The sequence below is a fragment of the Saimiri boliviensis genome, chromosome 8 (genome assembly GCF_048565385.1).
Source record: "Saimiri boliviensis isolate mSaiBol1 chromosome 8, mSaiBol1.pri, whole genome shotgun sequence".
NCBI lineage: Eukaryota > Metazoa > Chordata > Mammalia > Primates > Cebidae > Saimiri > Saimiri boliviensis.
The window spans coordinates 3,358,895-3,385,245 of NC_133456.1; the positions used below are offsets into that span (position 1 = coordinate 3,358,895).

The following is a 26,351-nucleotide window of genomic DNA, read 5'->3' on the forward strand; positions in this document are numbered from 1 at the left end:
CGGGCCGCTCCGTCCAGCGTTTTTTTCGTGGCGCTTATTTCGTGATCCGAGCCGCTCTGGGGAAGGGAACCACCTGGGTGCGCGATTTTAGCTTTGTCGACGTGAACGATTAGAGTGACAAAAATCAAAAGGGGAAAACAGGAAGTCGTGCCGGCCCGCTGGATCTCGCGAGGGGCCCGGTGGCTCTGAAGTCGGAGGTTCGCGTCCGCAGCGTGGGTTCCCCGCAGCCTCTCCTCCGCGTCTGCCCGCAAGGCGCTTCCTCTAACGCAGAAACAAAAAGGTCTTAAGATGGCAGAGTCACCTGATCATAGTCTCCCTATTCGTTTAGCATTTGGGGCGGAAGTCAGTCAGTTGACGAGGAAAAACAGGATTTCTTCCTAAAATCCAAACTCATCATCTTTAAAGTTTATTAAAAGCGGGAACTTAATTTGTCAATAACCGAAATGCTGAGATGACAAAGTGGGCGTCTATAAACTGGAATTTGTTCGATTAACGTTTATCACGATGCTTACGGGACTAAGCTAGTCCTCACTGAACTCCACGCCCAGTGCTATTAGCCTGCTTGGCCATAATGGTACATAGCTGAATAATTTTTAAATCAACGTGTAAGATTTAATGACGATTTAATCACAACTTTAACAAAATTCAGCACAGTGCTCTAAGCAGGGAAAATGCTCCTGGCATGTTCCAAGACCGAAGGGAATCTAGAAATAGTTTCCCAAGCCACCCCTTTTATACCCGTAACTCCTAGCCCTCTAACCCCCATCTCCCATCCGGACAGAGTCAATAAAGGGATCAGCCCAACTCACTTGTCCACTAGAGCAGTCAAGCCTTAATTATAATGTGATCAGTGCCCAGGTAGAGGTAAGGCCCCGGGTGTCGTGGGGTATTGGGCTTGGGGAAGTGTTTTACATGGCAGGCATGACTGCAAGGCAGAAAATACTTTATGGCTTGCTGGGATTGAAGTTAAGTAAGGATTTCACTTCGTTGGTTTATTTGGTTAATTTCTGTTTAACAAAAACATTATTTACTGAAAAATTGAATTTTCTGTTTCCTCACAAATCAACTTTTTTAACTAAAGACCATAACCCAGGGGTTTGATACAAGGCTGGGCAATATAGTGAGACCTCCTCTCTACAAAAAAAATTTTAAAACTAGCCAAGCTTAATGGCGCATGCCTATAGTCTCTTCTACTCAAGAAGCTGAGGCAGGAAGACCACTTAAGTGAGTTACTTTTCATTTAGGTTTCTCTTAGGTGATGTGCGCTCCGTGCGTTAATAAACTTCTTTCCGGCCAGGCGCGGTGGCTCAAGCCTGTAATCCCAGCACTTTGGGAGGCCGAGGCGGGTGGATCACGAGGTCGAGAGAGCGAGACCATCCCGGTCAACATGGTGAAACCCCATCTCTACTAAAAATACAAAAAAATTAGCTGGGCATGGTGGCGCGTGCCTGTAGTCCCAGCTACTCAGGAGGCTGAGGCAGGAGAATTGCTTGAACCCAAGAGGCGGAGGTTGCGGTGAGCCGAGATCGTGCCATTGCACTCCAGCCTGGGTAACAAGAGCGAAACTCCGTCTCAAAAAAAAAATAAAAATAAAAAAATAAATAAATAAACTTCTTTGTTTTTCTCTTGTTACAAGGGTTCATCCCAACTAAGAACTCATGAGGATTAAGGAAAAAATTATTTTTCCTCCCCTACACTATTCTAATCCATTCTTTGGAAAATTAAGCATAATAATAGTTCGATTCTCTTCCTCTTTATTTTTGAATTATGTTGAATTTGCTTGAGAGAGATGGTTTATCTTGATTTGCAAAAGACAAAGCATATATAGATAAATTGACGTGTGGGATATTCTCTAAGAATAATTCATAAACCTTTGACATTTATTAAGTTCAGAAGTATAGAAAAAGCCTCTATAATTTTTCAAAGCTTTGTGTTCATCTTATGTGTTAATATATTGCTAGAGGACTTTTAAAGTGTGCTCTCTTTGGCAAAAAAAATTGTAAAATTCTAACAATATTTAAGTGCCGACTGTGCAACAGACAATATTCCAAGAACTAGAGATACAGTAGTGAACAAAACCAAGTCCCTGTTCCTGCTATCATGGAACTTACGTTCTAATGGAGAGTAGACAATAAGCAAATATATGTTAGTTGGTAATAACTGCTTTAAAAAAAAAAAAAGAAAGGGAGAGAGTTGCTCTGGCAGATAGACTGCTCAAAGAGAATCACTCTGATGAGATAGAGTGGGCAGAAACTTTAAAGTAAAAGCCCTGTAGATATCTATAAAGGGGAAGAATATTCTAGGTTGTGGCCACGGTATAAGTGAATACCCTTAAAACAGGAGCTTGCTCCACAAATTGATGGCAAAGTAGATCAGGTGTGACTATGGTAAGTAAGCAAGAGCTTGGTAGGAAATGACACCTGAGAAAGAGCTGAGACCCAGATCACGTAACTTGATGGGCAAGCCAGTGAGAGGGTGGAAGCAAATGACATTGGAGAGCCAAGGACCATGTGAGACCTTGTAGGCCATGGTAAGAACTTAATTTTTATTCTCAGTGAGAAGAGAGACCATTGAGAATTTTAGTAAGCCCGTGCATCTAGACTGTGAACTTCACAGGTCTCAGTTCACTCCAACCCCCTTTAGGTTGAGCAGGATAGCTAGAGTGGGCTGGAGCTGGGAATTTCCCTTCCCCAAAGTCAGTTAGGCTCTGATAAAACCCCAGCAGGTTAGCCTCTCATTAAAGTTTCTCCTGAGGGCAGACCTTGTTAAGAACAACAGAACGCTCTGACGTATTTCAAAATGGTTCCTTTTCCCCACCCACTGCTAGAAACACGAATAGTCACCCTGAGGACCTGTGAGAGCTCCAGGACCCTAAAAAAATTGGGGAGTGGGGAAGAGGCAATGGCTAAGTCCCTCTGACTTGTCCACACTGAGCCTGCAGGTTTACCTACCCTGGTACCGGTTCTATTGGAGGTGTCAGCAGCTACTTTCTGCTCTGGTAAGTTGTGATTCTCTACATTCACCTGCATTCAGTCCCTCCAATTTTGGCGGCGGTAGTATGCCCAGTAACCTTAACTTTTATGGATCTTATGAAGAACAGCTGTTGATTTTCGGTTTGTCTAGCTTTTTACGTGTTGTTAGGACTGGGTAGCAACTTCCAGTATTTTTACATGCCAGTCTGGAAACAAGAAGTCAACAAACATCACGACTGAAAATTTTGAACAGGGTTGTGACATCCCATTAACATTGTTTCACCATGACCTCAATTGTAAAACGTTGTTAGATTTTTGAAGCACAGATTTTTGCCATGCACTGCAACCATTTTCAAGGCTTTTTTTTTTTTAAAGGATATTTAAGTCTGTCAGTTATTTACACTTTAGAAAAAGTAAATTAATTACATAATAACATCCGAGAGAGAGTCCGGGCATGGTGACTCCCACCTGTAATCCCAGCATTTTGGAAGGCCAAGGCAGTAGGATCACTTGAGCCCAGGAGTTTCAGACCAGCCTAGTCAACGTAGTTAGATCCAGTCTCTAAAAATATATATATATATTTTTAAATTAGCCAGGCATGGTGGCATCCGCCTGTAGTCCTAGCTACTTGGGAGGCTGAGGCAGGAGGATTCCTTGAGATCAGAAGGTCGAGACTACAGTGAGCTGTGATCACACCATCACACCCCATCCTGGATGAGAGACTCAGACCCTGTTTCTCAAAAAATAACACCGGAGATCAGCAAAAACTGGAAGCATTTTTAATAAAAAAGGAAGGAATAGAGAGCAGTATGGATAGGTGCTTTGGACAACCAAAAACCTTCATAAAGTAGTTGTCGGGTTAGAGGGGTCAGAGAAGAAGATTCACAAAGTGAGAAAGGAGTTAAGAAATCCTAGACCAGCTTATTGAAGGGGGGAAAATTTTAATTTAAAAATTAGAAAGATTTAAGACATCTAAGAAAGCAGCATTTTAATTTTGCCTTAGGCCTAATAGCAACTCAAGTTGCACTGGAAATCATTTTGAGTGCTACTTATTGAAAGTGGGTTGTAGGTTGCCACTGTCACTGTTAAGAAATTAAGAAGGAAGAGCGTTAACATATTTGTTAAGAATTTCCATTTGAGAGTCAGCCTCATACCCAATCATTCCTTTAATAGTTTTTTAGTTTTAGGGCAAGCCACTTAACTTTTCAAAGCCTATTTTCCCCTTTTAAGCTCTACTTACAGCAACTACGTTTCTGAGTTAACTTCTCATCCAGCCTATTTTTTTTTTCCCTTCTCATATATCAGAATAACTGTTATCTTCTAGTATTCACTGAATCCATCATAATCTTCATTGGCTCATTCACATTTCACTCCCACTTCTATCTTCTGCCATTTATTTAACAGCAAAAGTTATTAAATATCTTCTGTAGAAATAAATGAACGCCAACCAAATGAGAAAAGCCTGTTTATTCTGAGCCTGCTGTAGCAAGGGAGTGCACCACTTATCACTTGTGTTTTGGCAGAGACTCAAGGCAGGCAGAAGAGTGGGTGAGCTTTCTAGTGGGGAAAAAAGAGAAGACTTCACATCTGCCATGATCACAGGCTGTCATGGAGAAGCTGTGGGTGGGCTAACTAGAAATGGGGACCTCTTGTGTGATTGTTTAGGGGTACATATTTGGCTCTCTCTGGTTGATCCCAAGTTGGAAGTAGGGACAAAATTAGGAAAGCTGTCAGTTATTAATGAAGTTCTCGCCATTTGGAGCCAATTGCTATAGAAGTTACTGGTTAGTTTCCTGGATTATCACTAGTGATAGAAATCTGGTTTCCTGCCAGTCTGATTTATACCAGACTGACTTCCTGTGTTGTTTACTGTGAATGAGGGGTTGGCTTCCTAGGCAGGTTGGTACAGGTTGTGTGTTCAAAAAATCTGTATTTACATACAGTCTCTCCTTTGTCCCTTCATATATTCTGTCTCTGACTACTCTGTATCATTCACAATTATTTCAAATTAATATCTTTACCATAGTTTGAAGGTTAATGTCTTTCTGACGTGCTTGATTTAGCATCACATGCCATTGGAAGAATTTGGCAGGCTGAAATTTTCATTTTACTTTTTCTAGCACTGATAAACTATTACTCTTTTAACTTTCAGTGGTTACCAATGACACAGGAGCTGAGCTTCCAAAAATTTATTGAACAATCTGACTTACTAGGAGAACTTAAATATGACTTCAATGAAAAAGCTGAATTCAGACACACCGAGACTCAAAGACCTTTTGCCTTTAACTATTATGAAAATGGCCTTGAGAAAAATAGCAAACGCTACCAGGCCCTTGGCCATTTGCTTGAACAATACATTTATGAGCTTATGGAGAAAGTGTGCAAATTAGAAAAAGTTTATATCCCACCTGAGGCTGATAAGGAAGAACCAAGAAGCTGCTTTTTCATGAGTGAGAAAGCATTAACAAACCACCATTCTGCTCTTCTTGTCCTTCTTCAAGGCCACGGGGCCTTTCGAGCTGGTCAGTGGAGTCAGCACGCAATCATACATCACGGTCTCCAACATGGAAGTCAGATACCATGTATTCAAATGGCATTGCAGGCACATTATGATGTCATTGTGCTAAACCCCAATGATAATTTTGTGGAACTGAAGATGGAAAAAGAGTGGAAAGGCCTTTTAACACAAAATATTGAGTCTTCTTCTCTAAAAATGGTTCAAGGTGGGAGCTTTTTCTCTCTCCAGCATCCTCCCGGATGTATTCCAAAAAGATGCAGCAACACCCCCGAAGAACACATGGCTTACATATGGGATTACTTCATTTCGAAGACTGAAGGCAAGGATATAGCCTTCATTGTACATGGTTATGGAGGCTTGGTTTTTATGGACTTGCTTGTCCGTAGAAGGTGGGAAGTGATGAGCAAAGTATATGCTGTTGCGCTGATTGACTCTGAACATCATGTAGGCCACCAGCTGGGAAGTGATGTACAGTTACTAGCATGGATAAAGCACCACTGCCGCGAATGGGTGACAAGTCCTAAGCCTTTGGATAAACCTGCAGCTACTGTTTTCAAAAGGGAATTTCCTATGGTTTCTGCTGGTACAGAAAAGCACAGCTTAGCCCCTTCCTCTAGCCTTCAGTCCATTTTTAAGTACTTTAAAAAAGCTTTAAAAGCCAAAACAACCATTGATTTCTCTCAAATGCCAATAGCGACTAGAAGTTCCACAAAAAGAAAGCAAAGTGCTTAAACTACTTTTGCCATCTAAGTTTTTGTTTGTTTGCTTGCTTGCTTGTTTTTGTTCTCCTGCAACTTTGCTAATACAGATTCTGGAAGGAAAAAAAACCACTTTCAACTCACACACAATATGATGATCTGGCTTGAGGTTTGATTTGTTACTTTTTATGACCTTTGTTTTTATGAGGCAGGGTCTGACTTTGCTGCCCAGGGTGGTCTGGAAATCTGGCCTCAAGTGAACCTCCCACTTCAGCCTCCCAAAGTGTGGGGATTATAGGCATTAGCCACTGCACATGGCCAGGTTTGTTGCTTTATTTTTTTCTTTCTTTCTTTTGTTTTTTTTGTGAGGAGGGGTCTCACTCTGTCACCCACGTTGGAATGCAGTGGCACAATCTCAGCTCACTGCAACCTCTGCCTCCTGGGTTCAAGCAATTCTTCTGCCTCAGCCTCCCAAGTAGCTGGAACTACAGGCGCACACTACCACGCCCAGTAATTTTTGTATTTTTTTTTTTTTTTTTTTTTTTTTGAGACGGAGTTTCGCTCTTGTTACCCAGGCTGGAGTGCAATGGCACGATCTCGGCTCACCGCAACCTCCGCCTCCTGGGTTCAGGCAATTCTCCTGCCTCAGCCTCCTGAGTAGCTGGGATTACAGGCACGCGCCACCATGCCCAGCTAATTTTTTGTATTTTTAGTAGAGACGGGGTTTCACTATGTTGACCGGGATGGTCTCGATCTCTTGACCTTGTGATCCACCCGCCTCGGCCTCCCTAAGTGCTGGGATTACAGGCGTGAGCCACCGCGCCCGGCCCTAATTTTTGTATTTTTAGTAGAGACGGGGTTTCACCATGTTGGCCAGGCTGGTCTAGAATGCCTGACCTCAAATGACCCACCAGCCTCCCAAAGTGCTGGGATTACTGGTGTGAGCTGCTGCACCTGGCCATTTTGTTGTTTTTTTGAAAAGTGAACATATTCTCTTTTGTAGCTTATTAATGAACTGGGAATTCAGTGCCATCATTGTTTTGCAGTATTTGTTAAGTGTGAAGATCTTTCTTTTGTCAAATTATGGTTTAATATAATGACAACAAAATGGCAATTGATAAAAACTCAATATTGTCAATCTTTGATTTCTATAATACCGTAATAAAATTACAAGTGAACGTAAAAATTAAACATCATGAACAAACTACATTCTTTGTATATGTTTTTTTGTTAAAATTTGTTGTACTTCCTGTTCACCAGGTCTGAAGAAAAAAAAATTTAATTTCTTGGTCTTGTGTGTGTGTTCACTCATATCTTCAACTAATATCTGAGTGTTTACTACGTGCCAGTCAAGACTCGGTGTTTGGGACACAGTAGAAACAGCACTGACATTGCCTTCCTCTTTACAGAGTTTAAATGGCTGAGAAATTACAAATGTGAAGAGTGTTAAAAAGTAAAGGAAGCCGGGTGCAGTGGCTCGCACCTATAATCCTAGCACTATGTGAGGCTGAGGCAGGTAGATCACCTGAGGTAAGGAGTTCAAGACCAGCCTGGCCAACATGGTGAAACCCCATCTCTACTAAAAATACAAAAATTAGCAAAGCATGGTAGCTAGCACTTGTAATCTCAGTTACTTGGAGGCTGAGGCAGGAGAATCACTTGATTCCGGGAGGCTGAGGTTGCAGTGACCGAGATCATGCCACTCCACTCCAGCCTGGGCAACAAGAATGAAACTCTGTCTCAAAAACAAACCAAAAAAAAGGTGCCATGGAATATCTAGCATGAGAGCTAACCAGCCTTGGGGTTCAGGAAACATTTCCCTAAGAAAACGTTGTTAGTTTGAAGAGCAATAGTAGTTGTCTAGGAGAACAAAGTCACAGGCAAATGAACAGCCAATGCAAAGGCATTCAGGCAGGAGAAGGCTAGCTCAGCTACAGCTAAAAGATTGAGAAGGAATCATGTGTTCAGAAACAAATGATTTATGACACTTCTTGACATAATTTGGATTTGGATATCTGTCCCCACCCACATCTCACGTTGAATTGTAATCCCCAATGCTGGATGTGAGGCCCAGTAGTGTTTGGGTCATGGGGGTAGATCCCTCATGGCTTGGTGCTGTCTTCACGTAGTGAGTTCTAGTGAGATCAGGTCATTTGAAAGTGTGTGACATATCCCTCACCCTCTCTCTCTTGTTCCTGCTCTGCCATGTGAGATTCCTGCTCCCCTTCACCTTCTGCCATGAGTTAAACTCCCTGAGGCCTTCCCAGAAACCAAGCAGATACCAGTTCCAAGTTGCCTGTGTAGCCTGCAAAACCATGAACCAATTAAACTCCTTTCTTTCTTTTTTTTTTTTTTTAAATACGGGGTTTCACCATGATGGTCAGGCTGGTCTTGAACTCCCGATCTCAGGTGATCCGCCCGCCTTGGCCTCCAAAGTGCTTGGATTGCAGGCGTGAGCCACCACGCCCCGCCGAATTGATCAAAGATTTACTTTTTTTTTTCTTTTTTGAAGCCTACAGCACCTGGTATTCCCAGGCGATCTCCCATCCAAGTACTAACCAGGCCCGACCCTGCTTAGCTTCCAAGATCAGATGAGATCAGCCGTGTTCAGGGTGGTCTGGCTGCAGTTTTTTTTTTTTTTTAGAGACGGGGTTTCACCATGTTGGTCAGGCTGGTCTTGAACTCCCAACCTCAGGTGATCCGCCTGCCTTGGCCTCCAAAGTGCTTGGATTACAGGCGTGAGCCACTGCACCCAGCCCCCTTTTCTTTATAAATTACCCAGTCTGAGGTATTTCTTTATAGCAATGCAGGAACACCCTAACACAGAAAATCGGTACCAAAGAGAAAGGTGTTGCTATAAAAATACCTGAAAATGTGGAAGCAGCTTTGGAACTGGGTAATGGGCAGAGGTCGGAACAGTTTGGAGGGCTCAGAAGAAGACAAGAAAATGAGGGAAATCTTGTAATTTCATAGAGAGTGGTTAAATGGTTGGTACCACAATGCTGATAGTGATATGGACAGTGAAGACCAGGTTGACGAGGTCTTAGATGGAAACGTGCAACTTAGGGACTGGAGCAACGTTCACACGTTATGCCTTAGCAAAGAACTTGGCTGCATTGTGCTACTGCCCTAGGTTCTGTGGAAGTTTGAATGTGAGAGTGATGATTTAGGTATCTGGCAGAAAAAATTTCTACACAGCAAAGCATTCAAGATGGGGCCTGGCAGCTGGGAGCGGTGGCTCACACCTATAATCCCAGCACTTTGGGAGTCGAGGTGGGTGGATCTCCTGAAGTCAGGAGTTCCTGACCAGCCTGACCAACACAGTGAAACCCCATCTCTACTAAAAATACAAAAAGTTAGCTGGGTGTGGTGGCAGGCACTTGTAATCCCAGCTACCCAGGAGGCTGAGGGAGGAGAATCGCTTGAACCCGGGAGGCGGAGGTTGCAGTGAGCCAAGATCACGCCATTGCACTCCAGCTTGGGCAACAAGAGCAAGACTCCATGTTGAAAAAAAAAAAAAGATGTGGCCTGGCTACTCCTAACAGCGTATATTCAAATGTGGGAGCAAAGAAATAACTCCAATTTAGAATTTATATTTAAGCAGGAAGCGGAGCATAAATGTTTGGAAAATCGTTAACCTGCCCATGTGGTAGAGAAAGAAAAGGCTTTTTCAGGATAGGAATTCAGGTGAGCTGTGGAGTAACCATTTGCTAGAGATATCTGCATAACCTAAAGGGAACTAAGTGCTAATATCCAAGACAGTGGGGGAAAGTCCTTGAGGACATTTCAGAGACATCTGAGGCAGCCCGTCCCATTACAGGCACAGAGGCTTAGGAAGAAAGAATGGGGTGAGATCCCTGTGCAGCCTTGGACACTGCTTCCCACATCCCACCTACTCAAGCTCTCGCCAGGACTCAAAGGGACCCAGGTACAGCGCAGGCCACAGCTTCAGAGGGTGCAGGCCATAAGCGTTGGTGGCTTCTACATGATGTTAAGCCTGTAGGTGCACAGAGTGCAAGAGTTGAGGCTTGGCAACCTCTGCCTGGATTTCAGAGAATATGAAAATGCCTGGGTGGCTAGGCATGGTGGCTCACACCTGTAATCCCGGTACTTTGGGAAGCCAAGGTAGGTGGATCACTTGAGGCTAGGAGTTCAAGACCAGCCTGGTCAACATGGCAAAACCCCATCTCTACAAACAATACAAAAATTAGACAGGCATGGTAGCACATACCTGTAGTCCCAGCCACTGAGGAGGCTGAGATGGGAAGACTGCCTGAGCCTGGGAGTTTGAGGCCACAGTGAGCCATGATCATGCCACTGCACTCCAGCCTGGGCAACAGAGTGAGACCCTGTCTCAGAAAATGAGTGTCCAGGCAGAAGCCTACTGTAGGGGCAGAGCCCTCACAGAGAACCTTTCCTAGGACAGTATCAAGGGAAAATATGGGGTTGGAAGCCAACATAGAGCTTATACTGGGGTACTACCAAGTGACACTGTAAGAAGAGGACCAGTGTCCTCCAGACCCCAGAGTAGTAGAGCCACTGGTGGCCTGCACCCTGTACCTAGAAAAGCCACTGGCTCTCAACAACCTGTGAGAACACCTGTGGGGGCTAGATCCTGCAAAGCCACAGGACTGGAGCTGCCCAAGGCCTTGGGATCCCACCCCTTATACCAGTGTGCCCTAGATGTGGGACATGAAGTCAAAGGAGATCATTGTTGGAGCTCTAAAATTTACTGACTGCCCTGCTAGGTTTTAAGCTTATATGAGGCCTGTAGCCCTTTCTTTTGGCTGATTTCTCCCTTTTGGAACAGGGATGTTTATCCAATGCCTATACCTCTGTTGTATCTTGGAAGTAACTAACTTGTGTTTTGTTTTATAGGTTCACACATGGAAGGAACTTGCTTTGCCTCAGATGAGATTCTGGACTTTTGAGTTAATGCTGGAATGAGTGGGAGACTGCTGGAAAGGCATGATTGTATTTTGCAAAGTGAGGTGGACATTAGATTTGGGCCAGGGGCAGAATGATAAAGTTTAGTTATTTGTCCCTGCCCAAATTTAATGTTGAATTGTAATCCCCAGTGCTGGAGGTGGGACCCAGTGCGAGGTGTTTGGGTCATGGGGGCAGATTCCTCATGGCTTGGTGCACCTGGGACTGCTGCAGACATTTGATGCCAGCCTGCGAAGGCAGCTGGGAGGGAGGCTGTACCCGGTAAAGCCACAGGGGCAGAGCCACCCAAGACTATGGGAACCTACCTCTTGCCTCAGTACAACCTAGATGTGAGACATGGAGTCAAAGGAGATCATTTTGGAGCTTTAAGATTTGACTGCCCTGCTGGATTTTGGACTTGCATGGGGCCTGTGGCCAATTTCTCCCATTTGGAATGGCTGTATTCACCCAATGCAAGTACTGCCATTGTATCCAGGAAATAACTCAATTGCTTTTGATTTTACAGGCTCGTAGGTGGAAGGGACTTGCCTGGTCTTGGATGACACTTTGGACTGTGGACTTTCAAGTTAATGCTAAGATGAGTTAAGACTTTGAGGGACTGTTGGGAAGGCATGATAGGTTTTGAAATGTGAAGATACAAGATTTGGAAAGGGCTGGGGCAGAATGATATGCTTTGGCTCTGTGACCCCACCCAAATCTCATTTTGTAGCTCCCATAATTCCCCCGTGTGGGAGAGATCTGGTGGGAGTTGATCCAGTCATGGCTGTGGGTCTTTCCTCTGCCGTTCTCATGATAGTGAATGGGTCTCATGAGGTCTGATGGTTTTAAAAATGAGAATTTCTCAGCCAGGAGCAGTGGCTCATGCCTATAATCCCAGCACTTTGGGAGGCCGAGATGGGTGAATCATGAGGTCAAGAGATCGAGACCATCCTGGTCAACAAGGTGAAACCCCGTCTCTACTAAAAATACAAAAATTAGCTGGGCATAGTGGCGCGCGCCTGTAGTTCCAGCTACTCGGGAGGCTGAGGCAGGAGAATTGTTTGAACCCAGGAGGCGGAGGTTGCGGTGAGCCGAGATCGTGCCATTGCACTCCAGCCTGGGTAAGGAGCAAAACTCCGTCTCAAAAAAAAAAAAAAAAAGAATTTCTCTGCACAAGCTGTCTCTTGCCAGCGCCATGTAAGAAGTGCCTTCCACTGTCTGCCATCATTGTGAGCCCTCCCCAGCTACATGGAACTGTAACCATAAACCTCTTTGTTCTGTAAATTGCCCAGTCTCAGGTATGTCTTTATGAGCAGCATGAAAACAGACTAATATACCTATGAAGTCCTAGGATGAAGGTTAAACGCCTCACTTGACCTTCAGGTGCCCACCTGGATCTATTGCAAGTGAATTTTCCTTTCTTTCCTTCTAAAGCCTTTAAAATAAACTTCCACTCCTGCTCTGAAACTCATCTCTGTCTCTTCTGCCTTATGCTCCTCAGCTGAATTCTTTCTCCTGAGGAGACATGAAGTTTCTTCAGACCCGTATAAAATCACTGCTAGTAACTCAGATACCTTCTGTTATATGTGAATTTTCGGTGCCGCAAAAGAAGCAGCACTCAATTATAAATTTAATTTTCTCAGCAAGGCAACTTTACTTTTGGAGAAAGGGTGCTCCCATTAGCCATCTTGCCATGAGAGAATCCTGAACAAAGGAGGCAGGGCCATTTATATCTAATGCATCCACCCTACTTCTGTGTCCTGATTCCATTGGCTGGAACTGGATTTCACAGTCTAGGCTGCACACAGTAGGCTAACAACTTAAAAATTTCCTAGGTGGTCATGCTGCCTGCTCCCCAGCCAGGGCTCTGGGCTCCAGCATCTGCTCAGCGGCAGCCTCCCCTCCGATCAGCCCAGCAGGACCCAGGGGACCGAGCCGAGCCCCCAGCTCTGGCCAGGCCATGAGCACGACGACATGATGAATCCCTGCCTTGACCACTGCAAGTCACTGCCACAGGCCGGGAGGAGCCGCAGCACCAGGCAACCCTGCCCCAGCCTCCGATCCGATCACGGAGGGTAGTATGCACCTTAAGATCCTGAAGAAAAGGCACAACATGTTCAAGTGATGTTTCAAAAGGACATGTGAGGGTGCGTCAGGAAAATCACGCAGCCATCAGGACACAGGCTCCGGGACGTCGAGCATCATTCTCTCCTGGCTGAAAACGACAACTATGACTCTTCATCGTCCTTCTTCTCCGAGGCTGGTGTGGCTGACAGGGTCTGGTTCATCCTTGACGGCTGCAGCATGATCTGTGCCGTCATGACGTGGCTTCTGGTCGCCTACGCAGACTTTAGGGTGACCTTTTTCATGCTGCTGCCTTCCAAAGATTTCTGGTACTCTGTGGTCAATGGGGTCATCTTTTTTTTTTCAGATGATCAATTTGTATTTATTATAGGACCAGAGTATATAGAACTGAGTGGCCTTGGAGGCAGCTCAGGGCATTGAACTTAGCACTTGATTCATTTTTTTTTTTTAATTGTACTTTAGGTTCTGGGGTACATGTGCCAATTATTCAGGATTGTTGCATAGGTACATATGTGGCAATGTGGCTTGCTGCCTCCACCCCCCATCACCTATATCTGGCATTTCTCAATGGGGTCATATTTAACTGCTTGGCTATGCTCGCCCTGTCATCCCACCTGGGAACCATGTTGACTGACCCCCCGGCGGTACTCAAAGGAAACACTACGAAAGAATACATGGAGAGCCTGCAGCTGACCCCCGGACGGTACTCAAAGGAAACACTACAAAAGAATACATGGAGAGCCTGCAGCTGAAGCCAGGGAGGTGATCTACAAGTGCCCCAAGTGCTGCTATATTAAACCAGAGAATACTGGTTTGATACACCACTGCAGTATTTGCAAAAGATGTATTCAGAAAATGGATTATCACTGCCCGTGGGAGAACAATTGCGTAGGAGAAAAGAATCAAAGGTTTTGTGTGCTCTTCACTGCATATGTAGCTCTGTCTTCAGTCCATGCTCTGATCCTCTGTGGATTGCAGTTTACCTCCTGTGTCCAAGGGCAGTGGACTAAATGCAGCGAGTTTTCACCTCCAATAACTGTAATTCTGTTGATCTTCCTGTGCCTTAAAAGTCTTGTTTTTCACTTTCACTATAGTTATGTTTGGCACCCAAATCCACTCTATAAGCAATGATGAGATGGAAATTGAGCGATTGAAAAGTGAAAAGCCCAGGAGGGAGTGGAGGCTGTGATGGGAAGAGATGAAGTCTGTGTCAGGGGACCCCTCCCTCACTCCTCTGGATGAATCCCTTTGTCGGCTTCCACTTTAGGCGACTGCCCACGAGACCCAGAAAAGGTGGCCCAGAGTTCTCAGTTTGGGGCCTGGCTTGTCAGGCTGGAACTTGCTCACAGACTTCCACTCATTTATTTGGGGTCTGAAGGGGATCAACAGCTCATCTGTGACCAACAGGGCAATTGGAACCTACAAAAACCAACTGCTTGCAGCAAGCAGAGTTTTATATATTTCTAGTCACAGATGGCAGATTCTCCACACTGGAAGAGGTGCTCAGTCCCCACCTGTACAGCAGCAACGGAAAGGTGTGTGGCCATGCAAAGAAGTCAAATGTCATGGCCTTCCTGCGGAGTTAGGATTTTTGTTAATACCTCACATTTTCTAAGAAGGTGTCTGGGTTATTACATGGGTTGTTCAAATCCTGTGTACTAAGCTGCTGTTTCCAATGGTGAAGGAAAACAAGTCAATCCAGTGAACAGGGATTCTCCGAGCAGTCATTTCAGGAGGGTCCTGCTGACCCCACAGTCAGCAGTGCACTCCCCGGACCACAGCAGGGCATTTGCATAGTAAGACGTTTTGGTCTCTATTAGCTCTGATGCTTTGCACTGAAGATGCAAAAGATCTGTGCACTGAACAGTGAAGGTGACTTCTGGCACACTCCCCAGTGCCCCGGAAGAGACATCCTTTGACCCTCTCAGCAATTCTGTATGTGCACGTGTCTGTGCATGTGTGCACGTGTGTGCATGTGTGTATCAAAATTGCCAGTGTTGTTTAGGTAGTGTAACATTTCCCGGCTGCCTACAGCAAACAAGCTATCTTTTAGAAACTGACGTTTCAGGGAAGAGGGGAGAGCAGCCGCGGGGTTCTCCCCGTGGTGACTATGAATGTACTGCTTTGGAGGACATCTCGATCCAAAGAACAGTCGTTCCTGTGCAGTCCTTCGCTGCCCTCCTGCTTTAATCTCTTAAGGAAATCTTGAGGGCTTGAGGGCCTTGGAACTGATTTTTTGTTGTTCCAGCCAAATTAGCAGTGTCTAAATAGCACCTGGGGAAGGGTAGAGCCTCAGTGACCTGATCCATTGGGCAGCTCAATGCTGTTGGTGTGTGGGGCAGGGGAGGCATCCCAACTGGAGAGGCAGGGCCCAGCCCTTGGGCACCTCTGGGAAGGTGAGGGGATTATGAGGCAGCCAGCCTCTGGCAAGGGCGACTGTGCCACCAGCAGGCAGTGCTCAGGCCGGGAATGGTCAGCATGGTGTACTCCTATTGGATTTTTTTGTTAGCTTTTATGTTTTCTTCTCTACCCATGGCACAGGTGATAAAATAGGATCCTTGGTGTGGAGCTTAAACTTATGCCAGAAAGCCAACAGCTCGCCTCCGTGGGGACTTGCCTTCACCTTGCCTGGTTTGTACATTTTTTGCTGGATGCATCAGGAAGCAATCTGTGACAAAGTCCGAGCAAGCCCTCCATGCTATGAGAAGTTGGCGTCTCCCTCCTGGGAACTGTTTTGCGTTTCTGTTCATCTGTGAACTGTGTTTTGTTTTTAGTTACTCTGTAACCCATCTGAATCAGGGCTCCTACTGCTGCTGACGCAAAGCCACAAAGGGACCTACCTGAACCACCGTCCTAGCCAAGAGCAAACCTGCAGGGGGTTTGGAAGTGGACTTGCTCACCGCGGAAGCCTGTGTGCCATTAGGAGAAGAAGTGTGTCACAGCCAGAGGGACAAAGCATAGATTGCGTGTGATCCTGGAGACGCGAGTTTCCACAGACTGTTTTGCATATTCATTTGCACATTGTTGTCTGGTTGGACATGTGTATGGGCTTCAGTGTGAGGCTTTCAATATGTATATCCTGTTATCAATAAAAAAAATTATCCAAGTGGCTGAATCCTGTGAAACTTGGCAAGTGTGTGCAAATCAAATATACTTGACTCTTCAATCTCTTCTTTCAATCTAACTTTTCTATGAAATAAAGTAATCCATTGACACTTCTAAAACAAACAAACAAACAAACAAAAAACAACTTTCCTAAAGATGTAAAGGCAGAGGAGAACAAAGGAAAAGAGGAAGTAACTTGAGGGATGCTTAGAGAAGCGATAACATTTCCAAATAAGGAAGGCGAATAAGCTATAATCTAAGACTTGCCTGGGCTTGTCTAAGCATCTCAGGGCAAATATCATATACTTATGTCTTCATTATAACTAAGAGTTACTTTATTAGCAAAAGCTTTAAAATAAATTAACCTTTGAAGACACTATTATTTATTCATAATGAACTACGAGGAAAGCTTTGAAGAGGAACTTTTTATTTATTCTTATTTCCTACACCTTCCATCAGTAACAGGACTACAGGGATGCATCACCACGACCAGATAATTTCTTTTTAGTTTCCAGGGTGGTCTCAAACCTTTAGACTCAAGTGATCCTCTCGCTTCAGCTTCCCAAAGGGCTGGGATTATAGGTGTGAGCCACCATGCCTGGCCAAACACTTTTTAAATAAAATTCTTCTGATTCTAACATCAGAGATCCTACCTATCTTAAAAACTTTATGATTTTAACATCAGAAATTCTATCTATAGGAACAGTGGGGATGCAAATCTTGTGCTATGTAACTTTTGGTTATGTGGAAGTGAGTCAAAGTGCAGCTTGATTAATGTTTAATTATTACTGTATTCTGTTCATTATTCTTGCAAACTCTGTGACAATGACTTCATTAAGTGTGTGAGTGGGTGGGGGGAACACCTTCACAAAAGGAAATGTATGTGTTATTCTCAGGCAGATAGGAGAGGGCAGAGAGCTCATAATACAACTGCTTTTTATTGTCTTGAGCTCAAAATAATCCTTCCACCAGAGAGGCATATTTTGGGATGGTATATTTTGATCTCCTGTATACTCTATAGATGACTCCTGCAGCCACTGTGACGCTGATGATGGGGCTCAGGATACACCATCCAAAAATATGACTGGAGACTAGAACACATCACCCTAAAATACGCCTCTCTGACATATTGATTATACTGACCTGGTTATTCTGGGAAGCTGCAGACACAGAAGTAGCTATGAAAAGTTGCCCTTTTAGCTCAATGAAGGAAATCTCCATTGATAAGGATGTCTCGGCCTGGCGCGGTGGCTCTCGCCTGTAATCCAAGCACTTTGGAGGCCAAGGCAGCCGGATCACCTGAGGTCGGGAGTTCAAGACCAGCCTGAACAACAATGGTGAAACCCCGTCCTTTTTTTTTTGGAGACAGAGTTTCGCTCTTTTTACCCAGGCTGGAGTGCAATGGCGCGATCTCAGCTCACCGCAACCTCCGCCTCCTGGGTTCAAGCAATTCTCCTGCCTCAGCCTCCTGAGTAGCTGGGATTACAGGCACACACCACCATGCCCAGCTAATTTTTTGTATTTTTAGTAGAGACGGGGTTTCACCATGTTGACCTGGATGGTCTCGATCTCTTGACCTCGTGATCCACCCGTCTCGGCCTCCCAAAGTGCTGAGATTACAGGCTTGAGCCACCGCGCCCAGCCTGAAACCCCGTCTTTAAAAAAAAATTTTTTTTTTTTTTTTTGAGACGGAGTTTCACTCTTGTTACCCAGGCTGGAGTGCAATGGTGCGATCTCGGCTCACCGCAACCTCCGCCTACTGGATTCAGGCAATTCTCCTGCCTCAACCTCCTGAGTAGCTGGGATTACAGGCACATGCCACCATGCCCAGCTAATTTTTTTGTATTTTTAGTAAAGACAGGGTTTCACCATGTTGACCAGGATGGTCTCGCTCTTGACCTCGTGATCCACCGCGTCGGCCTCCCAAAGTGCTGGGATTACAGGCGTGAGCCACCGCGCCTGGCCTAAAAAATTTTTTAAATAAAAATAAAAAAAGTAAAAAATAAAGAAGGATGTCTCTCTGCACCAAGAAGACACTGATTATTAAATCACTAGAGACTCTTTTTATTTTTATTTTTTTGACATGGAGTCTCGCTCTGTCATTCAGGCTAGAGTGCAGTGGCATGACCTCTGCCTCCTGGGTTCAAGCAATTCTCCTGCCTCAGTCTCCCAAGCAGATGGGACTACAGGTGTGCACCACCATGCCTGGCTAATTTTTTTTTTTTTCTGTATTTTTAGTAGAGATGAAGTTTTGCCATGTTGGCCAGGCTGGTCTAAAACTTCTGAGCTCAGGTGATCCACCCACCTCAGCCTCCCAAAGTGCTGGGATTACAGGCAGAGTCACCACATCGGCCCTAAATCACCATAGACTAAACAATCAAGACAGAATCAACTGAAACCTGTGTAACAAAACTTACCTCTGTTTAATTTTCCTGATCATCTCGACTTAACTGAGCCTGTTTCCACATCCTTTTTTTTTTTTTTTTTTTTTCAGGAAATGATAATATTTAAGCCTGAAGTTGAAATTCTTTTCCTTCTAATTTTTAATTTTTAAGATTTACTCATCTCTCTGGGTTATCTACCATGCATACAGGGGGTATACACGTTATTAAACTTGTTTTTCTCTTGTTCAATCTGTCTTTTGTTACTGAGAGTCTCAGCTAAGAACTCATGAAGGGAAAATAAAAAATTATATTTCCTCCCCTATGTCAATATATTTAACAACTTTACGCCATTCCCCTTCCGTAAACTGAATTATACCCAGACCTGTTAGCACTTAGCAGCATCAGTGAAACAGGGAGAAAGATCACATAACAACACAGATTGGTATCACCATAAATTCACGATACCTAAACTGAACTAGACCATCAACACTGCCTGACATCATGGCTGTCTCCCTTGTTAACTCATACTTCTTTCTTTACCATCTTAACCATTTTTCAAGTGTGCTATTCAGTAGTGTTAAGTATATTTATATTGTTGTGCAACAGCTCTTCAGGACTTTTTCATCTTGCAAATCTAAAACTCATTAAACAACTCCACCATTCCCGGTAACTGTCACGGGGGACAGGGACAACTCTCTCGCTTGGTGGCTCTGGAGTAATGGAATTTACCAAGATAGTTGTAGGTATAGAAAGCAAATTTATTAAAGAAAGTAGGAAAATACATTACAAGAAAGCAAATGGCAGCCTGCACAGGAAGAGCTGACTGCAAAGAGACAAAGGTTAGCTGGAGATTTTACAGAACAGAACTTGGGCTGATTGGTAATGCCAACACAAGGGGAGCGTAACTCGCATTGTCAGCTGAGATGTTCGATAAATTGAGGCGTTTGATGGTAAACAGTAAGTTTGCGAGTTACTTACGTTATCTAAGTAGGAGGGCCATATGACTTGGGCAATATGTCCTTGGCCCTTAAAAAAAAAAAACAAAGACCTATAATTCATCCGCTTCATTTTTTGTTTATATGTCATGAACCATGGAGAAAGGCATACTTACAGCTTAATTGTTTTATGTCTTTGCTTTCCCCTGATCCTGACAGCCTGACTCCTTTTCCCTAATTAGGACTCCACAGTAAGAACCATTCTGCTTTCTATTTCTATACATTTGTTACATGTTATTCCTCATGACAATAACAAACCTTTACCCCATCTTTAGTCTTCGCAGAGGTAGTCTATCTCTTTCACAGAGAATGCAAACTGTACCAAATTATAGCCATTATGTCTATAAATTGTCCTCCATACGCACCTAAGTTTCTTCCTTTCTTCTTGTTACAAAGGAAGTGGTATTTCTGCCTCTTCCACGAGACCAATCTCTCCGACTCTACTCTAAATGTAACCGGGGGAGCGTACTCAGCTCCCGCCCAGTTCTGAAGACGTGCTTAGCCTCGCTAACCCCGAAGAATGGGGAAAGGGGTCCTGGTGGCCAGGTGAGTTTGCCATTTGAATAATATCGTGGACCCAGAGAGTTTTGCCAAAAAGCAGTTAATTAGGGGGCGGGGCGGAGAGAGAGAGAGAGAGAGAGAAAGAGAGAGAGCCCCCACGTGGGAGGGGACCCAGAGAAGGACTCCGCGTAGGGAGGAGCGGCTGGAGTTTGAACCCTTGAGTTATTCCCTCCCCATTCACGTTCTCGTCCAGTGAGAGGAGTCCTTTGACTTCCTCCGGAGTGACTGATCTTTGACTCCCATACTGGACCGGCTACTTGGTCCACAGCTCTGAGATACCGAGCCCCCTCCTCCCAGAGCTTTTTGGTGCTGTTTTGGGGACAAACGGGCTTCACCGGGCCCTCCCTACCTAGCCGGCGGCGGGAAATCCAAAGAACTTTACATTCCTTCCAGACCCCTCTGGTTCCCTGACGGAGGCGTGGATTTTGGATCGAGGTGTGGAGGAGGTTCTCAAAGGAAATCCCTGCGTTTGAAACCAGGACCCTTGTGGACCTGGGAAGAGTTTTTGTTTAACACAGCCCCTCATAAACCATCTGTTTCTCTGTTCATCTCAGGAAGTTTACCCATATTATTATCCTTTCTTTCTTTTATTCCTTTGGTTTTTTTTTTTTTTTTTTTTTTTTTTTTGAGACGGAGTTTCGCTCTTGTTGCCCAGGCTGGAGTGCAATGGCGCGATCTCGGCTCACTGCAACCTCCGCCTCCTGGGTTCAGGCAATTCTCCTGCCTCAGCCTCCTGAGTAGCTGGGATTACAGGCACACGCCGCCATGCCCAGCCAATTTTTTTTGTTTTGTTTTGTTTTGTTTTGTATTTTTAGTAGAGACGGGGTTTCACCATGTTGACCAGGATGGTCTCGATCTCTTGACCTCGTGATCCACCCGCCTCGGCCTCCCAAAGTGCTAGGATTACAGGCTTGAGCCACCGCACCCGGCCTGTTTTATTCCTTTGCTGATGATTCTATCAGCATTTAAAATGTCAGGCGTCTCCCGACAAAACAGTAATAATAACCAAGAAAATCTTCCTGGATTCCCCATCCAGGGACTGAGCACACTATGTCTTTTCTTTTCGGGTTTTTGTTTTGTTTTGTTTTGTTTTGTTTGAGAGGGAATCTCGCTCTGTCCCCCAGGCTGGAGTGCAGTGGTGTGATCTCGCCGCACTGCAACCTCTGCCCACCAAGTTCAAGCTATTCTCCTGTCTCAGCCTCCCGAGCAGCTGGACTTACACGTGTGTGCCACCATGCCCCGCTTAGTTTTGTATTTTTAGTAGAGACCGGGTTTCACCATATTGGCCAGGCTAGGCTCGAACTCCTGAGCTCGTGATCTGCCCGTCTCGGCCTCCCGAAATGTTGGGATTACAGGCTTGAGCCACCCACACCCAACACTATATCTTTTCTTTAGACAAATTTCATAGATATGTTTAAACTTGCTGATTCCACTTTTTTCACAATCTCCTCATTCCTTACTCACTCTCATCTGGCTAAAGCCCCCAAACCCCACAATTACGGTCCTAGTGGCCCTTGTAATGCTAAACCTAGTAGATACTTTTCAGTCCACTTGCATGTTCTCTAGGCAATATTTGACCCCGTTAGCCCATCCACTTGTCTTTGAAAACACCCTTTCCTTGGTTTCTAGTCATATTCTGGTTGTTTTCCTCCCATCTCATTAGCTGCTTATTTTGTCTCCTTGGTCCACTCCTCCTCTCTACTCAAGCCCTAGGTAATCTCTTCCACCCACACAGTTTCACAGACTCTATGTCAGTAACTCTCAAATCTCTATCTTTGGTCCATTCTTCTTTCTCCTAAACTCCACTCCCATAAAGCCAACTGCCAAATATCCTAAAGCAGACATCATTTCGCTATCTTGAAGAGAGCTCAAAAGCCATGTCTTAACGCTGTACTTACCATCTCTGCCCTCACTTCATGTACTCGTTTTCACTGTCTGCCCAGGTGCTCAAACCAGACTACTGACTTGTTCCTCTCCTTCTCTCCCAAACTGATCACCAAATTGTCATGTCCACCTCTTAAATATCTTTCAAATCTTCCCCCTTTTCTTTGCCTCTGCTGCCACCACTCTTGTCCAAGCCACTAACATCACTTACCTGACCTATTTAGTATGCATTCACCAGCAAATAATTATTGAGTTTCCAATCCTTGCCAAGCACTACTGTAGACATTGAACGTCTAGCAGAGACTCAGATACAAGAGTTCTCTACTTTGTAAGTAACACCTAAATCTTTGAATCCATGCTTTGTCTTCCAACTCTTTTGAAAGAGACACAGGTATACAGAAAACGTTCTCTTTTATATAATAAACAGTGCAGGCAAACGTGACAAATGGCATTTGTACCAATGTAGAAAAGACGACATGTGGTGGAGTAAGCTCTGGGGAAGTGGAGAGTGGGTGCCTTCAGCACAAAACCACCTCTACTTAGCTCTAACCACTGTTTCCAAGAAGAAATATGAGCCAAGAGAGAGCATTCAGATCTTCTACTTTTTAATTCTAGTTTTTATGTGACACTGTCTTATGGGTTTTTACATATTTCCTTGCTTTTAAAATTTATCTCATATATATATATATATATTGAGATAAATTTTTTTTTTTTTTTTTTTGGTAGAAACAGAGTTTCACCATGTTGGCCAGGCTGGTCTGGAACTCCTGAGCTCAAGCAATCCACCTGCCTTGGCCTCCCAAAAGGCTGAGATTATAGGCATGAGCCTCTAATCTTCTCATTCTAGATTAGTCTCTTATAAGAGGAAGAAATACCACTTCCTTTATAACAAGAAAGATTATAGGCTCCTGGCCTAATACTTATTTCTTGTAATACCTTACATCCCATATTACAAGCCATTTTTCTATGCCAAAACATATATCTTGAAAATTGCTGGCCGGGTACGGTGGCTCAGGCCTGTAATCCTAGCACTTTGGGAGGCCGAGGTGGGTGGATCACCTCAGGTCAGGAGTTCAAGACCAGCCTGGCCATCATGGTGAAACCCCATTTTAAAAAAGAAAAGAAAAGAAAAGAAAATTGCTGTGCTTTTCTTGGAGGTAAGATGTCTTGAACCCTGGAAATATTCTTAATCTAGAATAGGTCAGATCCCAGACATATTGAATAAATTATGTTCTGCTATATTTTTAGAAATACTTCTAGAGATTTTTCACATAAAGAAACTTAGCAAACTTAACAGCATAAAATTTCCTTTACTTGACAAAGATCATATATCAAAAACCTCCATAAAATATTAATAAAAAACTTCAGATACATCTCTTCAAAGAATAGGAACAATAAAAAGTCAACCTCTACAACTGCTATTTGTTGTAACTACTAGAGGATATTTATTCCTGATTTTTTTCCTTCTGTGTTTGGGAGAAAACTCATTATTTTGCTATCCCTACCTCACCTTTGTAACATGAAAGTAATCAGTCTCTTAGACAAGATCTCTTTTTTAAAATCATTGGAAAAGACTATGCCTACCTTCTTCTTTTATTTTGGTAAAGTACATACAATATAAACGGTCCATTTTAGTCATTTTTCAAGCACACAGTTCAATGGTATTAAGTACATTCATGTTCTTGTACAACCATCACTACTATCCATTTCCAGAACTTTTTTATCATCCCATACTGAAAATCCATACCTACTAAATAATAACTGCCCATTTTCCCCTCTTCCCAGTCCCCAGTAAACACTATTCTACTTTCTGGGTTTATGATTTGACTATTCTAGGTACTTCATATAGGTGGACTCATACAATATTTGTCCTTTTGTGCCTGGCTTATTTCACTTAGTATATAATGCCTCGAAAGTGTATCCATGTTGTACCGTGTATAAGAACTTGATTCCTTTTCATGATTGAATAATATTCCATTATATGTACATACAACTTTTTAAATCTATTCATCTGTTCATGGATATTTGGGTTGTTTCCACCTTTTGGTTATTATTAATGCTGCAATGACATTAGAGTACAAGTGTCTGTTTGTGTCTGTGCTTTCTATTCCTTTGAGTATATAACTAGGAGTAGATTGGGTGCATAATATGTTCATTCTGTGTCTGGCTTCTTGAGGAACTGTTAAACTGTTCTTCATAGCATCTGCTCCATTTTACATTCACACCATAAATAGACAAGGTTCCAATTTCTACAAGTCTTTGCCAAAATTTAATTTTTCTGGCTTTTTTTTTTTTTCCCTCTCTCTCTCTTTAGAGTCAGGAGAAACGCACACTTGCTTTGTCACCAAGGGTGGAGTGCAGTGGTGCAATCATAGCTCACTGCAGCCTCAAACTCCTTGGCTCAAGTGATCCTCCTGCTTCAGCCTCCCAAGTATCTGGGATGACAGGCACACACCACCACACATGGCTTTTTTTTTTTTTTTTTTTTTTTAATTTTTAGTAGAGATGGGGTCTTGCTATATTGTCCAGGCTGGTCTTGAATTCCTGGACTCAGTGACCCTTCCACCTTAGCCTCCTAAAACACTAGGATTACAGGCATGAGCCACCACACCCAGCCTTATTGTGGTTTTTATTTGCTCTTCCATAATAATGTTCAACATCTCTTTATATGTTTATTGGCCATTTGTGTATCTTTATTGGAGAAATGTCTACTCAAATTCTTTGCTCACATTGAATTGAGTTGTTTGGGTTTTTTTGCTGTTGAGTTCTAGTTCTTTACATATCCCGTTAAGGGATATTAATCCGTTAACAGATATGTGAATTACAACTATTTTCTCCCATTCTGTGGGTTGCCTTTTTATTCTGTTGACAGTGTTCTTTTATGTACAAAAGTTTTTTGTTTTGTTTTTTTTTTTTTTTGAGACGGAGTTTCGCTCTTGTTACCCAGGCTGGAGTGCAATGGCGCGATCTCGGCTCACCGCAACCTCCGCCTCCTGGGTTCAGGCAATTCTCCTGCCTCAGCCTCCTGAGTAGCTGGGATTACAGGCACACGCCACCATGCCCAGCTAATTTTTTTTGTATTTTTAGTAGAGACGGGGTTTCACCATGTTGACCAGGATGGTCTCGATCTCTTGACCTTGTGATCCACCCGCCTCGGCCTCCCAAAGTGCTGGGATTACAGGCTTGAGCCACCGCGCCCGGCCATTTTTTGCGTTTTTTATGAGGGTTAACAACTCACTGTGTTGCCCAGCCTGGAGGGCAGTGGCGCGATCTCGCTCACCGCAACCTCCGCCTCCTCCGCCTCCCGGGTTCAAGCGATTCTCCTACCTCAGTCTCCCGAGTAGCTGGGACCGCAGGCCGCGCTTCACACCCGGCTAATTTCTGTATTTTTAGTAGAGACGGGGTTTCACTATGGTGGCGAGGCTGGTGAACTCCTGACCTCAAGCGATCCGCCTCCTTCGGCCGCCCAAAGTGCTGGAATTACAGGCATGAGCCACGATAAATGGAGGAAATACACACACAGACAGACAGACACACACACACACACACCACACACACACCACACACACACACACCACACACACCACACACACACACCACACACACCACACACACACCACACACACACACACCACACACACCACACACACACACCACACACAGACACACACACCACACACACCACACACACACCACACACACACACACAGACACACACCACACACACACAGACACACACCACACACACACCACACACACACAGCACACACCACCACACACACACCACACACACACAGCACACACACACACCACACACCACACACAGACACACACCACACACACACAGACACACACATCACACACACCACACACACACCACACACACACCACACACACACAACACACACCACACACAGACACACACCACACACACACACACAGCACACACACACACCACACACCACACACAGACACACACATCACACACACACACACAACACACCACACACACAGACACACACACACACAGAGACACACACGTACAAGTCTGACAACTGAGAGAGAAATGGAGGAAACGCGCGCGTCTATGACAACTAAGAGTAGCCCGCAGGTATCCAATCGCCTACCGTCAGCCATCGCCTCCAAGGCGCTCCTTTCAGTCGGGAAAGCGTTCCCCGCGTTTTACGTCAGAAAGCAGCGCCGGAAATAGAGGGCGGAACTTC

General features: G+C 44.3%; 2 protein-coding genes and 2 pseudogenes across 4 annotated transcripts in view; 2 read left to right on the forward strand and 2 right to left on the reverse strand.

The window, feature by feature from the left end:
• SENP7 (SUMO specific peptidase 7) overlaps positions 1–26,340 on the reverse strand; it is a 216,935-nt gene extending 190,595 nt beyond the window's left edge. Inside the window, exons 1-2 of the mRNA XM_074403578.1 lie at positions 26,256–26,340; positions 25,456–25,602 (exon numbers count right to left, since the gene is read on the reverse strand). The gene's annotated coding sequence lies outside the window, so the exon portion shown is untranslated. The remainder of the gene's footprint in view (positions 1–25,455; positions 25,603–26,255) is intronic.
• On the forward strand, positions 129–6,697 carry LOC101030625 (putative protein ARB2BP). 3 transcript variants are annotated; one of them, XM_074403592.1, is made up of 2 exons: positions 129–197; positions 5,125–6,697. In XM_074403592.1, exon 2 carries the CDS (start codon positions 5,134–5,136, stop codon positions 6,220–6,222), a length of 1,089 nt encoding a protein of 362 aa, XP_074259693.1. In that variant the 5' UTR covers positions 129–197; positions 5,125–5,133; the 3' UTR covers positions 6,223–6,697. The 3 variants fall into 3 exon arrangements, with proteins under 3 accessions (XP_074259693.1, XP_074259692.1, XP_039333160.2); XM_074403591.1 differs by lacking the exon at positions 129–197 and adding an exon at positions 257–574; XM_039477226.2 differs by lacking the exon at positions 129–197 and adding an exon at positions 1,581–2,998.
• On the reverse strand, positions 8,699–8,817 carry LOC120367284 (5S ribosomal RNA; annotated as a pseudogene).
• On the forward strand, positions 13,089–14,728 carry LOC101033258 (palmitoyltransferase ZDHHC7-like; annotated as a pseudogene).
• Positions 26,341–26,351: the final 11 nt, after the last annotated feature.